The sequence below is a fragment of the Ascidia mentula genome, chromosome 2, assembly GCF_947561715.1.
Source record: "Ascidia mentula chromosome 2, kaAscMent1.1, whole genome shotgun sequence".
NCBI lineage: Eukaryota > Metazoa > Chordata > Ascidiacea > Phlebobranchia > Ascidiidae > Ascidia > Ascidia mentula.
In genome coordinates, this window is record NC_138567.1 from 1,368,913 (window position 1) to 1,391,940 (window position 23,028).

The 23,028-nt window shown below is 37.8% G+C and overlaps 1 protein-coding gene and 1 pseudogene across 3 annotated transcripts; one reads left to right on the plus strand and one right to left on the minus strand.

Annotated features, from left to right (window-relative positions):
• The first annotated feature begins 1,581 nt into the window (after positions 1-1,581).
• On the plus strand, positions 1,582-8,817 carry LOC145889200 (uncharacterized; annotated as a pseudogene). Its single transcript, XR_014399487.1, has 15 exons — positions 1,582-2,622; positions 3,034-3,153; positions 3,232-3,285; positions 3,840-3,982; positions 4,227-4,456; positions 4,733-4,884; positions 4,948-5,083; positions 5,451-5,664; positions 6,079-6,304; positions 6,434-6,531; positions 6,596-6,722; positions 6,783-6,872; positions 7,061-7,168; positions 8,183-8,267; positions 8,633-8,817. The product of XR_014399487.1 is annotated as an uncharacterized LOC145889200 (transcript).
• Positions 8,818-9,656: 839 nt separating this feature from the next.
• On the minus strand, positions 9,657-23,028 carry LOC145889844 (uncharacterized). Of its 2 annotated transcripts, XM_082980888.1 has the most exons (10): positions 22,903-23,028; positions 22,551-22,720; positions 21,633-22,492; positions 20,361-20,519; positions 19,398-19,511; positions 17,962-18,078; positions 15,932-16,042; positions 15,731-15,841; positions 14,885-14,995; positions 9,657-10,873 (listed from the first exon to the last, which is right to left on the minus strand). In XM_082980888.1, exons 1-10 carry the CDS (start codon positions 22,915-22,917, stop codon positions 10,128-10,130), a joined length of 2,514 nt encoding a protein of 837 aa, XP_082837014.1. In that variant the 5' UTR covers positions 22,918-23,028; the 3' UTR covers positions 9,657-10,127. The 2 variants fall into 2 exon arrangements, with proteins under 2 accessions (XP_082837014.1, XP_082837015.1); XM_082980889.1 differs by lacking the exon at positions 22,903-23,028 and having other exon boundaries at positions 22,549-22,689.

Genomic DNA, 23,028 nt, shown 5'->3' on the forward strand with positions numbered 1-23,028 from the left:
CCATTCTTGTGTTTCCTTGTTGTGCCATCCAGGTTTGCTCGTCATAAGTTCAACTCTTTGGTATCTTTATTTGTGACTAAATAGAGGAACATTTGCTATTAAACTAAACTGCGTTCATGAGCTTATGTTTATGTTATAATTTTAAATGTTTAGTTTCTACCTGTGTCACGCACAACAAGTGGAGTTGGAAGAAAAGTGGATTCTGAAAGAAAACCTCAAATATTGCCACATTTTTTTAATAAAAGGATTTAAAAATTACCCAAAGAATCCTAAGTTTAATTTTATTCAAATTTTTGTTGTCTGTATGTGGCTAGAATAATTGGTCTTTTACCGGAATAAGTTTTGGTGTCCACAAACACCAGATTATGTTTGCAGTTGTCGAGTTTGTTTGAAGAACTGCAGTTGCAAAGGATTTGAATCGACGACGCAAGGATTGCTTGGTTCTTTTCGCGATTGCATTATTAACTTTTAGTTTTGAGTGTCCTGGTAGTTATTCGTAAATTGAAAGTATTTAAAATTCAAGCAATACCAAATGTTTGAGATTTGGTTGGGTGTTTGCTATAATGACCACGTCTGAAATCTACATAAGAGTAAAATACTGACGTGGTGAGTACGTCACAGTGGCGAAGTCACAAACTACCCGTGACGTCATATTGCTGTAGATGTTGCGGTGATTTTGTATGAATTCGTTAGGCTGCTTCCATAACTGAAACTAAGTCTGCTATGCGTGTTCTTACTGTATAGGTTACTACTGACTCCGTGAGTAGACTTTTGTTAATTGAAACATGTTGCCTTGGTAACTGAGCGAGATGGAAATAATTACAACACGTTGCTGATTCTTAAGAGCGCGTGCGTTGGTTAGAACGTGAGAAGAAATCACGGAATTCATTGAGTAACTGCAGTCCTACTTCTTAACGTCAGAGTAAATTGTAAACGGGTAACATGTATTTATAACAAGTTGCGATGAAAAATGTCTGTCGTCGAGCCGGATGCCAGAAGATTACGAGAGTTCTGCATGAAAACCTCCGTTTTGCTCGGTGATCCACCGTATCTATAATCATCAGAATATTCGTCCGATCTCGACCCACAAGTTGAACAAATGGCGATTCCTCCTGATAGAAGAGATAGAGCTCCACCAACCCAACCCAGGAATAAACTTTCACCGTAAATCCACCTGCGAACCAATGACAGAAACGTTTGATTTTCGCCGGTTGCAATTTTGTTGATTAACTGAGGAATTTGATTTAAGTCAGAGGGCTTCAAGAAATACGTCAATCTTCACATCCTAAACAAACTAGCATCAACTTGCATCCATAAAGTTATGTGTGATTGGAATTCCCCCAGTGGAAACACAAACTCTACAAACGAAATCACAAAGTAGGACACGTGAATGTAGTGACGTCATAAACTAGTTTGGTACCACCTGGGGTCGCACGAGAATCGCGTCAAAAGTCTAAGATTGCTTTCAAATTTCCAATCAATGAAAGGACTTCGCCTTCATTATTTGACTCTCGTGCGACACCAAGCGGCAAACTTATATGCAAATGAGTGCTGAAAGCGTGCGCTGATCATATTAAATTTAATTTCGGATAGATTTTTTTGTAAAAACTTTTTCCAATCTATGTTTCAAAGGTCAAAGTTTCTATCATCGTCACCATGAAGTAACTCATCCTAAATCACATTCTGAATCTCCAAACTCTTCCTACTGCAGAAGTTCTTCTTCCGCATATAAATAAATTGCCTCAGTCAAATGATACGCACAGTTTAAAGTTTTTTATGTTGGGAAATACCCTCCACATGCTTAATTTTTGATAATAAGCATTGTAATTTTGAAAGTGACGTAACAAACCAATCAGTGATGAATAAACAACATTTTTACAATGGATCAAGCACAGAAGCACAATCAAAATTAGTTTTCTGTTATTTTTCTGTAAATTTTCGTTTTTCTTGCAAGCTTGGGCTACGCTTAAGCGTAAATCTTCATTTTTATTGCAGGCTTGGCAAACTTGCGAAAAATACTTATTTGCAATAATTTAAGGGTGCGACATACTTTATATTCACCCAGCTAGGAATACTAGTTGTGCACTTATCCAGCCAGAGGTATAAATTATGTACACTTTACAATCATTGTTCATTTGCTACACCATAAAGTGTGGTCCGTGAAAATACTAACTGCGTTACACTGGTCTGTAGTGCAAATTAGGATGGAGAACTTTGCCCATGACACATGTCGAAAACCCAGATCCTCATAGGATTCTATGTAACATAGAAATATGTAACGTAAACTTGCTTTTCGACTGTTTGTCATTAACTAAAAAAAACTCAATTAGTTGTTTGAATTTGATGTGTTGGTCGACTATTCACAAGAAAATCTTTGCTCAACTTGCTACCTGATGAGTGTACAGTACTACACTTCATTGTTTAATCGTATATACTTGTTTTATTGTCAATTATTTGACACAGTTCTAACCGATACTCGTACATCGACACATTATGACATCAGAAAAATTTGGTCATCCTTTCACAACGAACCACATCCTGATGATGTCATTCAACGTCCATCAATTTCTGGGTTCGATTCTGAAGGTCATCTCAATCGCCAGGAACCACAAGTTTTGGAAGGTTAGGATTACAGCATGATTGTTGTATGAGTTTGTGGTATATGCTGAATAGTAAAGCTTTAATCAGTCGCATTCACCTGATGTAGTTAATGATTATCAGTCGCATTCACCTGATATAGTTAATGATTCTGTAAGCTTGATTGCTGAAAAATGAATACAGTTCGTGCAAAGCTATTCCCAGATTAGTTTAGTGCCACTGCAGGTTATAAATGGTGGTAACACATTGCATAATTGTCACAGCTGCTCTGTAGTAAGGATATGAGCCAGATACTGCACTACGCGAACGCTGTCAATATTTTAACCTGTGTCAAACCAAACTATTAATGTTGTTATTTCAACAACAATTCCAGCATTCACTAAATAACCTTTTGGAAAACCTGAACCCTGAAAGTTTAATATTTTTGTATTTTAGTCAAAGAATCCAATCCAAACTCTGATGCAGGGAACCGATCTTCTGCACTTGGTGATGTCACCCAAACTCAAACAACCTCTGATTCCACTCAAGGTCAAGTGGTTTCTGAACTTTAAGCAGGTAATATTGGAAACATGTGTTTGGTGAAGCATAATTTTACCATTTAATTACTAATGCAAAAAACTTACTACACAATAGATCAAGCATCGTCCAATGTTACAGCAGCACAACATAATTGGAGACACTTGTCAGGTTGGGTTTGTATAATTGCAGGGTTCTGGAAACTTTATGTAGATAGTTATTTATTATACACGATACACATATGGATATACAACTAGCTTTGAAGTCTTGTGTCTTTCACTGGTGTTTAGAGTTTGAGGTTGTGTAGAGGAATATACATACTTTAAAGCAGAGGCATTAACTCAGCAAATTGTTTACAAACAACCGTTTACTACCCGGGTTTCGAACGATATTGGCACATCAGAGATTTAGGCGTACAAACATTACAGATAAATTCCCTGTTACTTTCTGTGTTAAATTAATTTCATTATTTGTTTAAAATAGTACGAAGTAAACTAAAGTTTTTTTTATCATGGCTTCAGTTTGTTGGCAGTTAATTAAGTTTAAAACATGGACAAGTGCATTCGTTGCACAAACAAATGCTAATTTGTAATAGTGTAGTTTGCATTAACACAGAAAATGAAAATAAAAGTTTGAGAACTTCCCAATATTAATATACAGTAGTACTATAGGACTAACGCACAGGACATTATTGGGTGTACATAAAATTTTGTGTTTTATTCTAGCCAACAGTTCCCCAGCAAGTTGACTCAGACGAATACTGGAGTGGAACCTCATTAAAACGATTCAACTTTGATGATGATGAAAATGAAGACAGCATCGAAAAAATTCAATTTTTTGGTTTAACAGCAACTCTTGTCAATAAAAGGTAAAATGCAATTGTTTCAAACTTTGTCTAAGAGAGCTTTTGATGTAATGATACCCAAGATTGAAAAGTTTGCTATGTTGTACTGTATTTGTATATTTTATTGAATTAGCTGATTGTTTTTCCATGAATTGCGGAATTGCAAAAAATACTGTTATTTGTCCAATCAAATTCCACCTACCCCCATATACAATATTGGACTTTTAGAAGGCATTTTTTTATTAAAATTGATTGTTGCCAAGTTCAGGTATTTTTACATTTTTTCTTTTAATAGAATTTAAGCAAGTGTTTACGGTCATGGTGAAAAGAATTACGTTGCTGAGGCAACTCCACCACGAGCCACGCCGGCCAGATCCCATCGGCCATCGATGCCCAAAAAACAACAATTTCAACCTTCATCTGCAACTTTACCTCCTGCCACAAAAAGTGAATCAGTAAAATCCAACAATGTTCAACAAACCGTGACCATCACAGAAGGTAGGAATTCATGGTCACAATAACCACAAGCTGGCAGAAAATATTCAAAAACTTCATTTGACAAAGTTTTGTATCTGGAGAACTGAGCTGCATGTACATAATAATGTTACTGCCAGTAACTATACAGTTTATATTTTATTAAATACAAATATCATCATTAACCACAATCTGGGAGGCAGCCCTGGAAAACAGAGCTACATGCATATAATATTGTTATAGTTACTGTCAGTAAATATACAGTTAATGTTTTATAAAACATCATCATTCTTCATCAAGCTGTTTCCAACTATGACAAAAAAGCTGTTCCATCCGCAACAAACATGGCTCAGCTTGAAACAGAAATCAACTCTCTTCAATGCCAACTTGTGCAAGCAAAGCGAGATAGAGCTGCAGCTCCTTCAGTGTCCAACACTTTGTGTCATTTATTGGTGGGTAAAACTGCAAAGCCTATCCAGCAGTACCAAGTTTAAACCATTATTGTTTGTAATCAGATTGACAACCCCTATGTACTTGAACTATACAAGTCGAAAGATGAAAAAACTAAGCTCTTGGACAGTGCAATTCATCGACATGATGGCAATGCAATTGTTGCAGTAACTCTTTTTATGCGAGACACACTTAAACGAGGTAAACTTTAGATTAATTATGTCTGGAAATGTTTAACTTCATGTATTTATCTACCAATAAGGGAAACTGATTCTGATACAAAAATGGGCACTAAACATTACTTAAATAATATACATCTTACAATTGAGGGCCACTTACATTTAGTTTTAACATCATTACACATATTGTGGTGACGATTATACATGGTGGCTATCTTGAATATATGGTATATACATATTGGATATATTTAGCAATGAACGATACAGATTTTAAGGGCACTAAACTTCACTTAATATAATACAAGGCAACTTATATAATGCTTTTAATAGCAAATATTGCATTGACAATTACATGGTTGCTGACAAAAAAATATGTTACATGTTTGTAGATATATTTAGCAAAGAACTGATGAGTCGTCCAGTGGCAGTGGATCATTATTGTGCTTATCTGCGAGAAGCTGGTGAAGTTGATGAACTACACGAAACATTAAGTGCCCTTGGTCGAACTGAAGAAGCTGCAATGTTGAAATATAAACAATGTCTTGCATCGACCGCCACAACCACTCCTGAAATTAGAGCATCAGGGTTGAAAGACTGTATAAAGTGAGTTCCTTGTGAACAGAAAGTTTCAATAAATGGCCCCATAACATAACCCAGATATTGGTAAACTCTTACCCAAAGATGGAATCTGACCAACTTATTCTTTCAAATATCTTACCAGGGGTTTGTATAAATGAGTGTTGCTCTTGAATGCTGTTCAGATTGCAGTCATTTTAGTGCAAATGTTTTTGCTTTTCAGTGACAAAATAGGTTAGTTTAAAAACTATAGTGCAAACACTCTATGTTCACTTTATAGCCATTGGCTGGTCCAGTTTGTAATAATTTTTAGTTAATGATTTTGCCAACTGCTGTTTTTTAACTGAGTGAAATAATGTATAAATTTTCCATTGGGTTTTAAAAACTTATGTTAAACCCACAGTTATAATGTGAAAGCTACAAACAAACTTCTTTTTTCAGATATTATTTTTATGCTGACATTCGCCTTGCGAATGAAACCAGTGCAATATTTGAACAAATCGTGATGATGGAACGACAATCGGCTGTGGAGGATGCTGACAGCGCTGCTGAGAAAACTGGTCAAGTCATGGTGTTTAAAAGTCACCCTCGTAAAGAAGCAATTATCCACAAACCAGTGGTGGACACTTTGTTTTATTGTTGTTATTATCATTGGGGAGAGGCAGAGGTAAATGTAAAAAATAACATGAAAAATGCTTCAATATGTTTTACCTGATTTCTTTGTATGTTTAGCTTATTGTTATCTGCTGTTTGTTTGTATATATATGGTTTTGCACAAATATCCAATGTTTTTCAGGGTCTTTTAAGTAGTCCCACTTCAATTTGCAATCAACATAAAATCAGTGAAAGGCAGTTTATGTTTACGACAATTGCAGCTTTGTGCAGAATGAGAAGGCAAAGTATTTCTGTTACACACACACTTTTGAAATGTTTGTTTAAACTAATTACAATTTTGCAGATGGCGTGATATAGAAACTTTGTTAACAGTTCCACGTTCATTGTTTCGGAGTGCAAGACTGCAAGCCGTTATTGGTTTTGATCGAGTGGTCGACGTTCCGAGTAAAAATCACCCCCAGATGATGTCTGTTTTGTTTTTTACATTGTATTTTTCAACCTCCTTATATTCTTCCATGTTTTGTTTAAAGGCTCTTGCAAAATATTGCGCTGAAATTGAAACATCCGACAAAAGATTGGAAATGGCGATGAAACTGAAATGCTACAAAGTTGTAATTGATGTAAGGCTTTGCTTGCTAACTTATCAGTCATTAGGTTTCAGTGCCATTGCATTGAGCCTTAGCTGCTTGTGACGGACTGTAACCATTTATCTAAAAATATATATTATTGCATATTATGTATTTTTACAACTGTCACACTACAGTGGATTTGAATTGAGGTAAATTATATAGTTGAGTTTTTTGTACAGACTCTTGTTTATCAACGTGATCGGCGGCAGTTGATGTTGTATCTTGATAAAATCCCACAAGCTAACCAACATATGAGGCAGTATTTGTCAAATCAGTTAAGATCACAGGTGAGTTGCCATAACATAGGGTTGCCAGGCAACCAGATGTCCTGAGTTTCATTGTTGAAATCTGTGACTGTGAGAAATGACAAAAAATGTCTAAACGATGCATGTTGGTATTTTTATGAAAATAAGTTTTGGTGCTGGGAAATGCCCACCATGTAGATCTTTATCACAATAGAAATTTTACGTCACAAAGCAAACCATTGATGCATAGGGCTCAATTTTCGGGTTGAATGAGCGCACATGCCTGTGCTGTTGTCATGGCGAATTTTAGGGTCTTTGGGGCAGTTTTAGTGGGGTTTTGGGCTATTTCAATCAGGTAGTTACTTGCTGGTGGGTGCTGCTGAAAATTATGGTGAAAATGGAGCACAAAATTCAGGCTGTATTTGTGGAAAAATTAATTGTATAAGTGGCCAATCATTCTTGATTTTATGAAAGATCCATCTCATATCTACAAATTTTGATCAAAATTAATCATTAGAAAAATGGTTTAGCCATCCCCTGGGGGCATTTCCCCCCCCCTGATTAGTCAATATTTTGCAATGGCATCAAATTTAGTTTCTGAAACAGTGTCAAAGCCCTGCCCCCTTGGTCATATGATCTTCCAGGAGGCCCAAAAAGTCCTTGCTCTGTACAGTCTCATCCAGGAGCAAATTTTTTTTTCAACTTGGAAGAACTTTAGGTCCCTATTTAAATGAATTTTTTCAATGCCTAATGTACATAAAGTATGGGGTCTGTTGCTTGACTTCCAGCTTTCAAACAACTTGAAATATAGCTTAAAATGCATGCATTTCCTTTATTATCATTCTGCAACACATTTTGAGTCATTTATAACACATAGTTTTTGCAATGTATTCTTCATTCGTCATGGCATTTGTTGCATGTGCTGTCTTTCACAGCATCAATTCTTTTGTTGATCTAGTTTGCAAAATCTCGAATTAAAGGCTGTTTGATGTTGTTTGGTCATAACAAATCAAATATAATTATTTTGTGGCCTAATTACTGTATTTATTGCCACAGAAAGAAATAGTCCATTGCCGGTGGCTGATACTTCATACAAAAGGATTCCAGTACTCACACTGCTGCAACCAACAATGTATTTCCTGTATGTACTGCACTAGTTTACCAGTACAGTAGTTCCTAATTGTGTTTTACAATTTCTTTACAATACAAAACACTTTGCAAGGTGTTGTAGGCCACTTAACAGCACTTTTTTCATTTCAGTTTCATACTTTGGAGATAGCCATGATTTCTTCCCATTATGCATGTGACTAATTAGCCTCGAATATTGATTAATTGAAACTTTTGTTGTGTCATTGAGCATGTGTGCATACAAAGGGCTGTTGCCATGACTGGTGAATGATGTTTCGGTGTAATTTATGTGAACCGCTTAAGGTCGGTGGCATCATTTTCTGCCTATTAGCTGTACTGCTTGTAGCCCTGCTGATAAGGCCATTTTCTGTTGTTTAGGGGGTGTTGGTAAAACAGCCATAACTCTTGGATCGATGATCAACCAGGTTGGAAACTTCACAATGTAATAGTTGAATGTCCCATGTACTTTGCGGCATAGGCCAATTGGGATTCTGGTCCATTGACCTCCTATTGAAGGACGCATATTGGTATTTCTATGAAAATAAGTTTTGGTGCTTGGAAATGCCCACCGTGTAGACCTTTGTCACAATACAAATTTTATGTCGCAAAGCAAACCAGTGATGCATAGGGCTCAATTTTTTGGTTAAATGAGCAGTTTTAGTGGGGTTTTGGCTATTTCAATCAGGTAGTTACTTGCTGGTGGGTGCTGCTGAAAATTATGGTGAAAATAGAGCACAAAATTCAGGCTGTATTTGTGGAAAAAATGAATCGTTTAAGTTGCCGATCATTCTTGATTTTATGGAAGATCTATTCCATATCTACAAATTTTGATCAAAATTAGTCACTAGAAAAATGATTTAGTCACCCCCTGGGGGCATTTGCCCCCCTGGTTAGTCAATATTTTGACAAAAAAAGCAACAAAAACTGGATTTTGCAGAAAATTTAATCGTTCAACTACCCACTCATTTGCATTTTGTGTAAGTCCCAACCCTTCTCTATGCAATGGCATCAAATTTAGTTGCTGAAAAAGTGCCGAAGCACCACCACCTCCCCCCCAAGGGCTGTTTATATACCCCCCTGTTGGTCACAAGATGTTGCTCAACAAGTTCTTGCTCTGTACAGTCTCATCCAGGAGCAAAACTTTGAAGAATATTAGGTCTCTATGTAAGTCACAAGACTCGTCAATGGAATTAAGTGGAACAGTCGCTAGATGCATTACAGCAGAGTGCCTTGAAAATAGAATTTCTCCAATTTAATTCCCATGTAGGTCCTCTAGTTTAGGCATAGTATTCCTAGGTGAACCTCACTCTTTATGGCCCTTGACCCTTGGGGCTAGAATTTGGCAATCTCCTTTCTTCTGGTTTCGAACTAATCAATCTTCCAATTTGTATATACAATTTTATTTACCAAATGCCATTACGAAGACATAAAGCAGGAAATGTTAACTTCAATTCTTTACACATAGCAGTTTACGTGGCAACTGCTAGAGTATAGAATAGAATGCCCTACCCCGGTTCTTACGGTGGACGGATGGAGGCCAAACGTGCACTTGTCAAGCGATAGTAGTAGACTAGAATGACCAAACTGCAACGCAGGCAGTTTAGAGAAGAGGAAACAATTTACGCTGTCACATGAACTAACATTTAACCGTTCAAATCGGAAACAGGATTTACTTTGTAATTTAGCTTGGAAAAATAAATACAAAAGTAACAAAGTGCATAAAATGCGCATCCTTTGTTTTAGACACATTTACTGTTGATGTTTCTTGTTGAAGTTTCTTTTCAAATTAAACTATTTACACAAAGATGTAAACAAGATTAACTGCACAGGATTGATTTGAACAAATGTACTAATAATTCTAGTAACCTGACATTTATTTAAAACTCTGCAAACACTTTTCACTTAATTCAATCCACCCCTTCCTTTCCTCTTCAGTTATGTCTGTTGCCATTCTGTGAGCTTGGATTGCTTCTTTCCACAAATCCAGGCTTTCATTCAGTCGATTTGTTTTCTTGCAAACAACACCAAGGTTGTTTAACAAAGTTCCGAATACTACATGCTTTGCTGAGTTTTCACCAAACTGTTTCCTCATCATTTCAAGTGCAAGTCTAATTGTTGATTCCATCGACGATAAATCTCCGATAAATTCTTGAGTAATTGAAATCCAGTGCAAACAATAAACTTCAATTAGACACCTAAACTCTTCTTCCACATTTTGAACATTTTGTATTTTGAGTCTCATCGTTTCCATTAGTGGGATCACATGATCACGAATTATTCGTTTGTTTTTAAGTTTTTGATCAAAATCCAATGTTTTATTCAAATCTTGGCATGTCAGATCCAAACCCCGAACACAATTCACCACACCTCTAACCCCTCTCACGTCATCATAATGCCTTGAATAAAATTCACCTCCAAGTTCGTAAAATAAAATCGATTCCAAACATTTTCCCTCTTCTCTCTTTTTATCTCCAGTTGTTTTCAATTCTTCTGCAGTTGCCCCAAGACCTTCAAGTGACCTTGAAAGTTGGTTTCTTGTTTCATTTGCTTCAGAATATTTTTCGGTTTTCAACAAATTCACGTAAATTTTTATCAGGGAATTTGAATCGATGTTTTTATCTGAAATAAAATAGAAATTGATTTTTGATTTAAATAAACCCGACATCTTGCTTATCCGTACCCTGACGTTCATTTCAAAGTGTAAATTCTCGCGGAAAATGTGTTGGTGGCGCTAAAGAGCACCAACAGATAATTTTTCATAAATGGGGATTTTTTAGACTTTGGTTTTGCAAAAAAAAAACAGAAAAAATTTATGCATTTTATTTGTGACTTTTGTTACTCCAAAATGAAACAAAAATATGTCACTGCACAGAAAACTAATTTGTTTATATCGCCGAATTAAACTTGACAATTTTTTTTACTGATGCTTGTACTTTTAACGTTTCAACTGACCAAAGAGACGCTGGTCGACAAAACTTCAAACGCACACAACTCTGCCGTTACTCATGGGATTTCGATACGGATATTAATGTGCATTGCCATAAATATAACTTGTTTTTCATAGGTTGACAGAAAAGGCAACTCTACCACCGTTGGAAAGCCCTAAAAAATCTCATACAGCGATACATAACTTGTGCGCGATTTTGTGGGGGATATATGTTTTAACAACCGAATAATTATTATGACCGTACAAAAAAAATCAATATTTTACTTGTAACTTTAGCACAGTGTACGCGGGGAAAACAATTCTTCTACTATTGCAAAGCTTACACAAATACCTTTACGAGTAACGGCAGAGTTATGTGCGTTTAAAGTTTTGTCGACTAGCGTATCTTTGGTTGTAACTGGTGCCTTTTTAAAACAGTGGTTATAAAATTGGAATTTTTCACCAAGTGAATCAGAATGACTTAAATACCACCCAGTTCTCATTACCTTTAAGTACAAAAAATAATCACCATAACCACCAGAGGGATGTTAGTTGACAAAAAAAAATCGCCAGATGACAAAAGTTTGAACGCGGGTTACTCGGCCGCCTTACGAGGAAGAGACCTCCTTTTTCCACACAAAAATAGATCACGGGCTGAACTTTGCAACAAAAAAAATCTGATAAATCGGCGGGCAGAGAGATCGGGGTGTGCGAGGCTCAAGATCGGGCGGCGTGTCTTCTGATCGGCATAAATTGACGAAGCTACGACATACATTGTTACGAAACAAGCTATGGAGAAGCCGATTATTCAGAACTAGTTGAATGTTTGTACCCAGCCGAAGGTAAGAACTCTTTTTCGATCTTTATTGTTAATTGTTTATTGTTAATATATGTAAATTTAATTTCGTTTACTTTATTTTGCAGCCTACAAGAGTGGAGAAGTATGGCGTAGGTGTATCTGGGAAGCAGACAATGTGGCGGGTTCCCGTCAAAAGCAGCCGGAAGCGGTTGCTGTATATTTCCGACAGCAATGCTCGGAAATACGTTTCGCCTTATGCAGTGGCGCCAAGTCCGGGTGGACGGGGCTTCCATGTCCCCCCGCAAATTTTAAATTGTTTGGTCACAATCACAAACTTGCGCAGGGACACTTTGACACGCTTCGTACGAATGTCGGTAAAGTGATTCGCATTGTAAGAATTCTTTCGTTAAGTGTATTAGATTGTCGCGCTTAAATTTGCGCCATAGTTACCAAACATGTTGCATTGTTACGAAACAAGTGCCATTTTATTTGCTCAGCTTTAAGAGACTGGGGCAAAAGTGATCTCGTAGTTGCAATAGCATGCGCTTTTCTCAGTGCAAACCATTTTTTGCGCTGCGGAACAAACATAAATTACTTTAGTGTTCAAACACATAGCGCAAATGTGCAGGAGCTTACCGGGCTACATCATGTATTTTTTTTGTTTATTTTCTTAAGCACATTAACGCACAATTAATCTATTATGGCACCATATTTATTTAAACGTTTTCGCCCAAAGTAAAAGAAACGTACGGCGCATGCATCGCCGCAAAATCTCGCATTTGAGTTTTCCATTATGTAATGCAATTGCTCAAACCACAGTTCATGTTTGTGTCTGTTTTCATTAACTTAAACACGGACGTTCGTGCTTTCTCGAGCTCGACCCCATATTTACTCCCAAAGAAATTTTAGCAGAAGGAATACAAAGGAATTTTAGCCCAAATTTAGGAACCCTCCAATTACGGTTAACATTAGTTATGACGTCACGATAAGACCGTACCCCCGGTTAGTATGAAAACTTGGCGCCAATGGCCTTATGAGGTAAAACCATCTAATTCTTTTTCTATTGATTTTGCAGCTTTAAGCATGCCTGGTGGTACCATCTGGCATGCAATACAGGAACTTTCTACCGCTTCTGCTGACACACGCGAAAAGGACTGTCCAATCTCGGAAAGTGGTGGTTAAGGCTATCCAGGATTTCCCCGAATTAAATGCGGGAACAAAGATGAAGCCGAGCCCACTATCGGCGAGTACAAATGTTTTTACCAACAAAACTATTCAATTAACAACAATATTTTTAACTAGAAATCCATTGAACGGACGGAACCGGTGAAATTAAACCAACATTTCTTGATGTTGTTCAGGAAAGGGCGCTTAAATATGGGGAGGAGGAGGAGTACTGGATTCCAAGCAACAAGACCTGCGGTCGTCCACCAAACTGCGCACAAGACCACAACGGAAAGTGACGGAAGCATCGGAGGTCCGGATGGAAGGTTGTAGCAAGACGAGGAGGAGGGGGTCGGGGTACTCGAGCAGCGAGGAGTTCCATACCAGCCCAACACCCGAGGACACCGAGATGACCATCCAAACACCTGATAACGCCGAGAATACCATCACCCCGGTGAAGAAGTCCACGAAGAAGAAGAAGAGTCCCAGCGCCAAGAAGACCGGCTCGCCATCGCCATTGATGAAGTGCGCACGAAGGGCAATTACAGCCTCCAAGAACACCGACTTCACATCCAAGAAGTCTAGCGAGAGATCGAGGAGGGAAAGCACCCAAAGGTCGTGTCGCCATCGAGAGAGTACGAGAGTTTCGAAGGAGAAACCCCGCCCCACTTTCGAAGTGCGCAAAAGGACAAGCTCGAGGTAACCTAACAGTAGACATGTTTGTGTCAGCATTATCCACGTACACTTCATTTGACCCTCGCACACCCTCTTCATGGCATGTATTGATAAAGCATTTTTTTGCCGAAGACATGTCTAAAAAAACGGGATAACACAATTCGAAAACTAAAATACTTCTGGGCAAAACATGAAGGATAAATAAAATGTTGTCTCGATTTGTTTGGCGCCTGTAATGTTGATGGTAAAACCGAAAACAATATTAATAGTGAAGTAATAACTGACGAAATCTTTGAACATCAATCCAATGTCGAGCGTAGTCTTGTCGACATAAATCCCCCCTGTGTAAGTGACGAGGGTGAAGTAGGTGAAGATAACGTGGATAATGCTGATGTTTGTGTTGCGAATCGCGAGTTTCACGCGGCCAAAGTTTTGTTAACTGGGAATTTTTTCTGTTACCTTTCACGGGGAGCGCAAAACGTTGGAAAATATGGGGGGTATGGTTAATATTATTCAAATCAAATTTGAGAAGGTGCGCGTTTTTTCTCGCGAACAAGTTTAATATTTTTTAGATAGTATGGACGCCAAAGAATATCTTCCCTTAAGGATTTCAGCGGGAATCAATGTTTACTTATGGTTATGGCATAGCAAACATTTCATATTCATATTTGAATATGAGTGTAATTTTTTTTTAAGTTCAGCCTGTGATCTATTTTTGTGTGGAAATAGTAAGTCGCTACCTCGTGAGGCGGCCGAGTAACCCGCGTTCAAACTTTTGTCAACTGGTGATTTTTTTTGTCAACTAACATCCCTCTGGTCCATGACCCTATGTTGTTCACCCACAGATTAGTGACCACGATTGTTTGTTCAATTATTTTTGATGTTGGACAAAACTTTGCTCTACAATAAACCATTCCCACTGTTTTGCAAAGGTTTTAAAGAACATTTAAAGTTATTTTCCGAATCATGAACAGATGCGTTATTTATGAATATTACCCAAGTCAGCAATAAACTTTCTGAATGTAAAAGTTTAGCTTAGTAAATAACGCAACCCATATCACGTTACCTGTTTGTTGCATTGTTTCCTGCATTGCATTTTTTATTTCTCCACTTGGTGGACGACTGTATGTTTCGTCATGAGAAGTAGTTGGACGCTCCTCAGTGCTTTGAATTTGTTCTGCAATAAAATAAAATGTATCAGGTGACATTAAAAATGATTTGCGACACACATTTTCTGAAATTCTTAATGGTTACATTCAAATCAACAAGGGTGTTTATGCCTTGGTTATGGCACCAGTGTAACTCTGCCATTTTTTCTGCTCTGATATGTGTAATATTTATGCTTCCTAAATGGGGGAATGCCCTTTCTCTGATGGACTTTATAAGTAAAAAGTGCCAAGGTGGTGAACGGTGTGACAGAGCTGGGTGGAAATATCACAACAATGTTTTACTGCATGATTCCGACCAACTGAATTTGATTGTGTGTTGCAAATACTTGCAAGTTCCATCAAGATTTTAGGAAATTAACATTTGGACCACCAAGTATTTCAGTCTATATTAATGCATTAGCATGGGGCTTTTTTTAATACTACAAGATGTATAACAGAGCAACCTAAAAGTTGATACTTACAAGTATATTTGCCATCAGAGCCATCTTGTAGTAATAACTAATGTTTAATTGTACAAATAGACAAAAGGTAAAAAGCAAATTAGTACAATACAACTATATACGTACATTGTCGACAACCAACAGTCATAAACAAGAAATGTGGGTAATTTATATAATTATGGTAACCTTTCAGCCCCTTCTACCAATAAACACCCACATGGTTACGGCATTTATGACTAAAGCATATCAATATTACATTGCAGAAGTTCACAGATGATGCAAACATGGCCGACATCAAGTTACCTGTTTGTTGCATTGTTTCCTGCGTTGCATTTTCTGTTTCTCCACTTGGTGGACGACTGTATGTTTCCTCATGAGAAGTAGTTGGACGCTCCTCAGTGCTTTGAATTTGTTCTGCAAAAAAATAAAATGTATCAGGTGACATCAAAAATGATTAAAACTCGTCATAAATATAATTATCCAGATATATTTTTTCAATATTACCTGCTTCACGCTCAGATAGCACTTGACCTTGGGTGGATACATAAGTTGTTTGAGTAGAAGTAACATCAAGTGCTTGGGATCGGTTTCCTGCATCAGAGTTTGGATTGGAGTCTGTAATCAAAATAGTTAAAAGATTAAAAAATTTTACACTTTACAGTATCTGGCCTATATCTTTACTACATTGCTGCTGTAACAATACTAATGATCCTTAGCTAGGGGTCCACAGGCCCCTGGGGGTTAGTAGAGTGTTGTCAGGGGTCTGTAGCAACCTCTAAATACTGACGCTATACTGACACATGTTTGTTACTTTGTAACAATTTTGAAAATATGTTGATGCATTGTGCAACAAATCCTCAAAACAATACTATAGAAGCATGTTTACAACCTATCGCAAACAAAAAGCACATGGTGATGTGCAACTTAGATTTTATCTCAGAAGATGCAAAATTGTCAAAAAAATTAGGGTGACAGTTTTAAGGACTTATATGGCAATTAAATCAAAGAAATCCTGTTTTCAAGGCCCTCAGCAATGATGCAACTTATGACTGTTCCATTGCAGGTTACCAGAATCATTGCTGGGTCTTCTTACCCATATAGGGACCTAATATTCTTAAAAGTAAAAAAAAATTATTGCACCTGGATGGGGAACCACACAGCAATGATTTGTAAAGCCTCCTGGAAAATCTTGTGACCAACAGGGGGCCATAAACAGACCTGGGGGGTTGTTTAGGCAATTATTCAGCAACCAATTTTGGTGCTGTTGTGTGGAGGAGAGATGGACCTTGCACTGAACCATAATAGATAGGAGCAGGGTTTCGATTTATGCCTTTTTCACCATTCTAAGTGTTCGACACGCGACGCCACTGTTCGACTTGGGCGGCGTGAATAAATGATGAGTTACCGGTATACAGTACTATGAACAGATCAACGCTATTGTTATCTGCAAAAGTCCATAAATTGAATTACTATAATAAACTAATTAAGCCTAACATATCGGTCACGCTAATCTTGCAACATTCACATCGATCTTACTAGTTTTCTTTTTTAGAAGATTGGACGATTTTCCTATTCACATGTAGTTGCCAATTTTTTGCCATACATGCTGGTGGCAAAAGTGGTTCGAAGACGTTCTTTATTAAACAACAATATTTAACTGGAAGAGTTACGTAGTGTTGAAAGCTTAATGGCATCATCGTTCGGGATCCCCACCCAAATAAATTTGTGTGTTTAAACAACGAATAAACGCAACTACAGTAAATTATAGGACAAAATCCATGCAAAAGCCACCCAACACTTGCTTTAACGTTCGGCAAATAAGCGCGTTAAACTTACCATTGTTTCCAAACATGGAGCATTGTTACCGATCATGTGTCATTGTTACGAAACAAGTACCATTTCGTTCAATCGTATTAACAGAGACATAGCACCCAACAACATGCAGGGTTTTTAATTGTTTTGACGTTGTTTCAACTTGTATTCTAAACTTATGTAAGTACAAGAATCCTGTAATCGAAATAAGCCTGGTCTTTCTCATGCGTTAGTTACCAGATACGACATTTTTGCGACAAACACGACAATTTTTCTCAAGATGTTCAACATTCAATAAACAATCGACGCCCTGGATAGGATACTTAATAGATTCATTTTTCTTCAATATCCAATTGCATGTTTTTTGCTTTTTACCCTAAATAATGTCCAACATGGATGGATCAAATGCTCCCGGGGGTCAAAAAATGGGTATAAACCATGCTAATCAGCATACATGTCAAACAAATCGCACTGTTTTGTTGTTGGTACTGTATTGTTACAGCTTGCCATATACTGTTTATGCCAATTTAACAGGGTATTACACAAAATATTTGGTTGAAACCAAACTGTTAAAATCTTGTGCATCCCCTAGATAGGTCACTGTGCACCCTAAGTTTAGAACCCTGAAAACCTTTTCTAAAACCTCTACTGATCTGGATACTTCAGTCCCTCATTGAATTATCTTCAACAACTTCATACAACAACCATGTTGTAATCCTAACCTTCCACAAGTTGCGGTTCCTGAAGATTGAGATGGCCTTCAGAACTTAACCCAGAAATTGATGGATGTTGAATGACATCATCAGGACGTGGTTCGTTGTGGAGGGATGAACGATCTTCTGTGATGTCAAAATGTGTTAATAAATAAGTGTCGGAACTTTAACAGAAAATACATAAACAAGTACCAAGAATGAAATATTTGATTGCCTTAATCTGATACTTTTCTGGAAAGTATGTATATACAGGAAAGATTTAGTTTTGAAAATAATTTTGAAATCTAGGACACTGAGAACACAACTGTGTTCATCATCACTGCTTTTTCTTACTGACTAGAAAGAATAATTGTCTGTGCCCATCAACCGGTTGACAGATGCAATATACCTTTTTGTCAAGAACTGTGTGATTTGCCTTTTCACAAAAATAATTACTGTGGCTTTTGACCCATTAAGGTCCACTAATAGTTCTACCATGGGCAGAGGGTTGCAGCTGCATTAGAATATACACAGCAAGGATCTGAGGAGCCTACAGGAGCCTTAGGTCCTATTGGATTGCAAAAAATGCTTAGGGGCCAGTCTGGAGAATATGGCAGTTCTGACAAAATCTTGGGCATGCAGGACTAAATCTTTCTGCATGGGCATGTGCACCCCCAAGCCTACATGCAACATAAACGATAAAACACCTTTGGTACTTTCAATCAATTATTTTATTTTTAGACATTAGCATGCCAAAAAAATTCCATGTGCAGTGAAAAATTGGAGTGCAAACAAAAAAAGGTGAAAAAAAACCTCACACACATGCAGCTGCCATACCCTGTAGACTGGCCAAGGGGGCCAAAGCAACTTTACTATGATGTTTTTCGTTATCGCATAGAGAAGGGTGGGGGCCAACACTGAATTGCAGATTGGAGGTTTTTGTGATTTATTTTCCACAAAACCAGCCTACATTTTTGCAGCCTTATGAGGCGACGAAATGCCCCCTGGGGATGCTTCAAGCAACTATCCTGCATGTAATTTGGACCTGGCTGAGTGCAAAAACATAAAATGGCAAATTAAAGTTTACTTCTGTGATTACATCCCCTCAAACATTTTGATGCTATTACAACATTTTGACAACACCCAGCACCAAATAACCAGCTGATTAAAGAGGTAAACAGCATGCGCGTCCACATTCATTTAACCCAAAATTTGACCTTACTGCATCACCGATTGTTTTGTTATGTGCTGCCTATCTATGACAGAGGATAGGCATTACCTGCATAGCAGGCATCAACAAAACATTCAATTGTTGTACAGCCTCAACATAACAATACAAAACTATGACATGTTGTATCTGACCACAGCTTCACTAACTGTTTGACCCTCGAGTTTGGTTGCAGTGCTGTCCCATCAGATGCTTTATCTAATGGTAAACTTAAAAGTATACAAGTTTCCAATATTACCTGCTTTCTGCTTAGATAAAACTTGACCTTGAATGGAATCAATGGATGAATGAGTTAGGGTGACATCACCAAGTGCTTGGGATCGGTTCCCTGCATCAGAGTTTGGATTGGAATCTGTGACCAAAATACAAACTTATTTACCTTTCAGGGTCCAGATTTTTCACCAGGCTATAAATATTGCATCCTGAAATTGTTGTAAAAGGAAAAACATTATTACTTTATGTATAAGCTGCAGACAGATGGCCACTGTTTCGACCTAAAAGGTCTCATCAGTGCAGCTGGTGTGACTATAAGACGACTTTGCTGACCAAACGGCCAAGCAAAGACTTCCACTTTGTGGTGACTATACAGTCACCGTCATCCGTTGGGCACCAAACTAGGTGCAACCTTACGGAGCAAACAAGGTGGAAACACTACGGCCAAGCAAACTCAACCGATAGTGCCGTCAGGCCCCGTGTCACAATAATCATATGATAAGCAATGTGGAGCCAATAATATGAATTTTTACTAAATTATTACTTTAGAGTGGTGCAGGTTAAAAAATGTACAGATTTTGCACAGTGCACTATCTGGCCCAGATCATTATTACAGAGCTGCAAAGGAAAATAAGTATATATAAACTTTGCCAATTGGTGAAACAACAAACAAACTGCATTATCTTTAAAAAGGTGATACATGTATAGTGATTTTTGCTGTATTTTGTTCAGTGCTGTGTACTCCTTGGACCCAAAAACGGCATTCCATTATCCACAAATATCTCCCACCAATCCCATGATTGTGTAGAAAAAATACTACTTTTCGGGAGAATCTTGAGAATTTCCCTCCTAGCTTAATGTGCACCCCTAGTTAAGATGCAATGATTCAAAGAAAGCCTTTCTTTTAAATCCTCTACTGATATGGATACTTTGGCCTCACATTAATCATGTTTAACAAACTCATACCACAACCGTGTTGAAGGTCTACCTTCTAAAAGTTGCTGCTCCTGGCTACTAAGATGACCTTCAGAACCTAACCCAGAACTTGATGGACGTTGAATGACGTCATCAGGAAGTGGTTGGTTGTGGGAGGATGACCGATCTTCTCTAATGTCATAATGTGTCGATGTACGGATATCGGCGGTAACTGTGTCAAAAAAGAAAATGTAGGAATGTACATGTCTGACAGATACTTTATACTTTTCTGGCAAAAAGTTTCACAAAGACTTACTTCTCACTTATCGACTAAAAACATCAATTTCAAACGACGAAACAGGTCTGACAAACAAAAGTTTTGTTGCCAGATATTTTACACAAAAGCGCAAATTTCAGCAATACAACGCGTACAAATGCGCCTAATGTTAGTCAAGTTAACAAATAATTAGTTACACCGATGGTCATTTCATGTCTACGGTTGCCTGCACTCATCTCACTCTGAGCAAGATCGCTAAAAATTCATCACAATCGTCATTGCAATACGATTATGACGCAATATATGTTCAGTTTGTTGTGTTTCAAATTGATCACAATCGTCATTGCAATACGATTATGACGCAATATATGTTCAGTTTGTTGTGTTTCAAATAAGGACGAAACAGCGTTTGCGCTTTGCACAAATTTAATGAATCTATAACAGTGGTTCTTAACCGGGGGGGCGTCAACCAATTCTCATGGGGGGCGCAAGCTCTATACCAAAACTTCATTTTTTGTAGTGACTTTAATGTCCCATGCTGTCTGTCATATTTTTCGTGCAGTTTCGGAACAAAAATTTTGTAGTTTCAATGAAAAATCCGCCTGTGCAGTTAAGTTACTGTTACATCACAAAGAAACCATTGCGTCACAAAATACCTTTTGTATTGATTCATCTGTTTCGTCACAAACCGTTTATTGGTCCCGTAATTTTTTAGTTAAATAAGCAAGCTTAAATTGATACATAATATGATCGACAAAAACACAATTGCTTTTTGTATGAAACCCACTTACAGTTTGGGGGGGCGCAAGGCACAAGTCCGTTACTAAAAGGAGGCGTGATAGAAAAAAGGTTAAGAACCACTGATCTATAATCAAGCTTTGAATTTCTAAAGCCCTCCAAACTACCCCTATAGCGCAAGGGCCTTAAAAAAGCACGAACACCCAAGACAACACGACAAATTGTGTGAAAAATGCGCTCAATTGGCAATCATGACTTGAAGTGGCTTTCATAGTTAAAAGTCATAGTTCATCAATCTTAAGCGACAATTTTTAAACTATCGAAACCTACCTGAAAATCTTTGGTTTCGTGTAGAATAGCAATCAAGTGGAACCAATCGATCAAGGTTGATAGGAAAGGGATCTTTGATGTCCATCTGTCTGACAACATCTTCCACTTGTTGCTCGATCACTTCTGGGCTTTGTTGGTCGAGAAGTTGCTGCAATCTCTCACAGATTTCGATCATCGTTGGTCGTTTAGATGGATCTTGATCCCAACACTGCTTCATCAGTTGCTCGAGGTTTTCAACGATTACTCTGTCGCTGTAATTGAGATGAGGCTTTAATTGCTTTATTATGGAACAGTTTGGTCTTGTTCCTTCCTTGATGGAATCCAGTAACTCTTTATGGTTGCCGGTCGGATATGGCAATGCACGCACGACAACGGTAAACACCATCACACCGAAAGCGTACACATCAAGTTCTTTTGTGGGTTTCATGGTGAGGTCTCTAAGTTTTTCAGGAGCCGTGTACATCGCAGTGTATTGAGGTCTTTCCTTCTTGCTTCTTGCCGAAGAATCCACAGTCATCGAGCCTGTGGTTGTTGCGAGTTCAGCACTTCCAAAGTCGCATAGTTTGAGGCGCAGCCATTTAGTAATCAAGCCATTCTCTGGTTTGACGTCTCCGTGAACCATTCTCTTCAGAGGTAAACCATGGCAAGCTTTGAGACCTTTTGCAGCATCGAGTAAAAGCCGGGCACGTAAGGGAAATCCCAATGAAATTGAATGATTCAGTATTAACTGAAGCAAGTTTCCACCTTCGCAGAACTCCATGACGATCCCGATGGCAAAGGGCCATTTGGTCCAACCGTAGACACGAACTATGTTGTCATGATCGCCTAGTTTGTACAGGTTTTCCATTTCCTCCCAGAATCTGCGTGAAATTTGTTTTAAATATCGCAAGTTAAAAGTAAAATAGGCTACACTTACACATTTGTTTGAACATCTCCTCGTCTTGAGAACCGCCAGCTTTAATGACTTTTACAGCAACAAATCGTTCCAAACGAATATGATACCCAATCAAGACATCTCCGAATCCACCAGTTCCAGCAATAAACTTGACTGGGTCACATTGAATGTCCCCAGCGTTGATTGAACGGTACTGGAAAAACGATTTATTATGAGCATTTAAATCAGATATTTACAAATATGCAAAAACTTCCCGAGCCATATAATGTAATAAATTTTCATAAAACCGCACAGATTTTGCTTCGATTAATCCACAAAACTTGCATGAAAGTTGCAATTGTCCCAACGTTTGCAAATTAAGAAATCTTTACGTACCTTATCTGAGGCCATCACCACAAGATGTTGTGAAGGTCAACAACAATGTCACGAAGCAATGAGCATAATCCAATGGAGAAAGCAATATTACTAATCACATAAATCCTATTAATACAAATCCTGAAG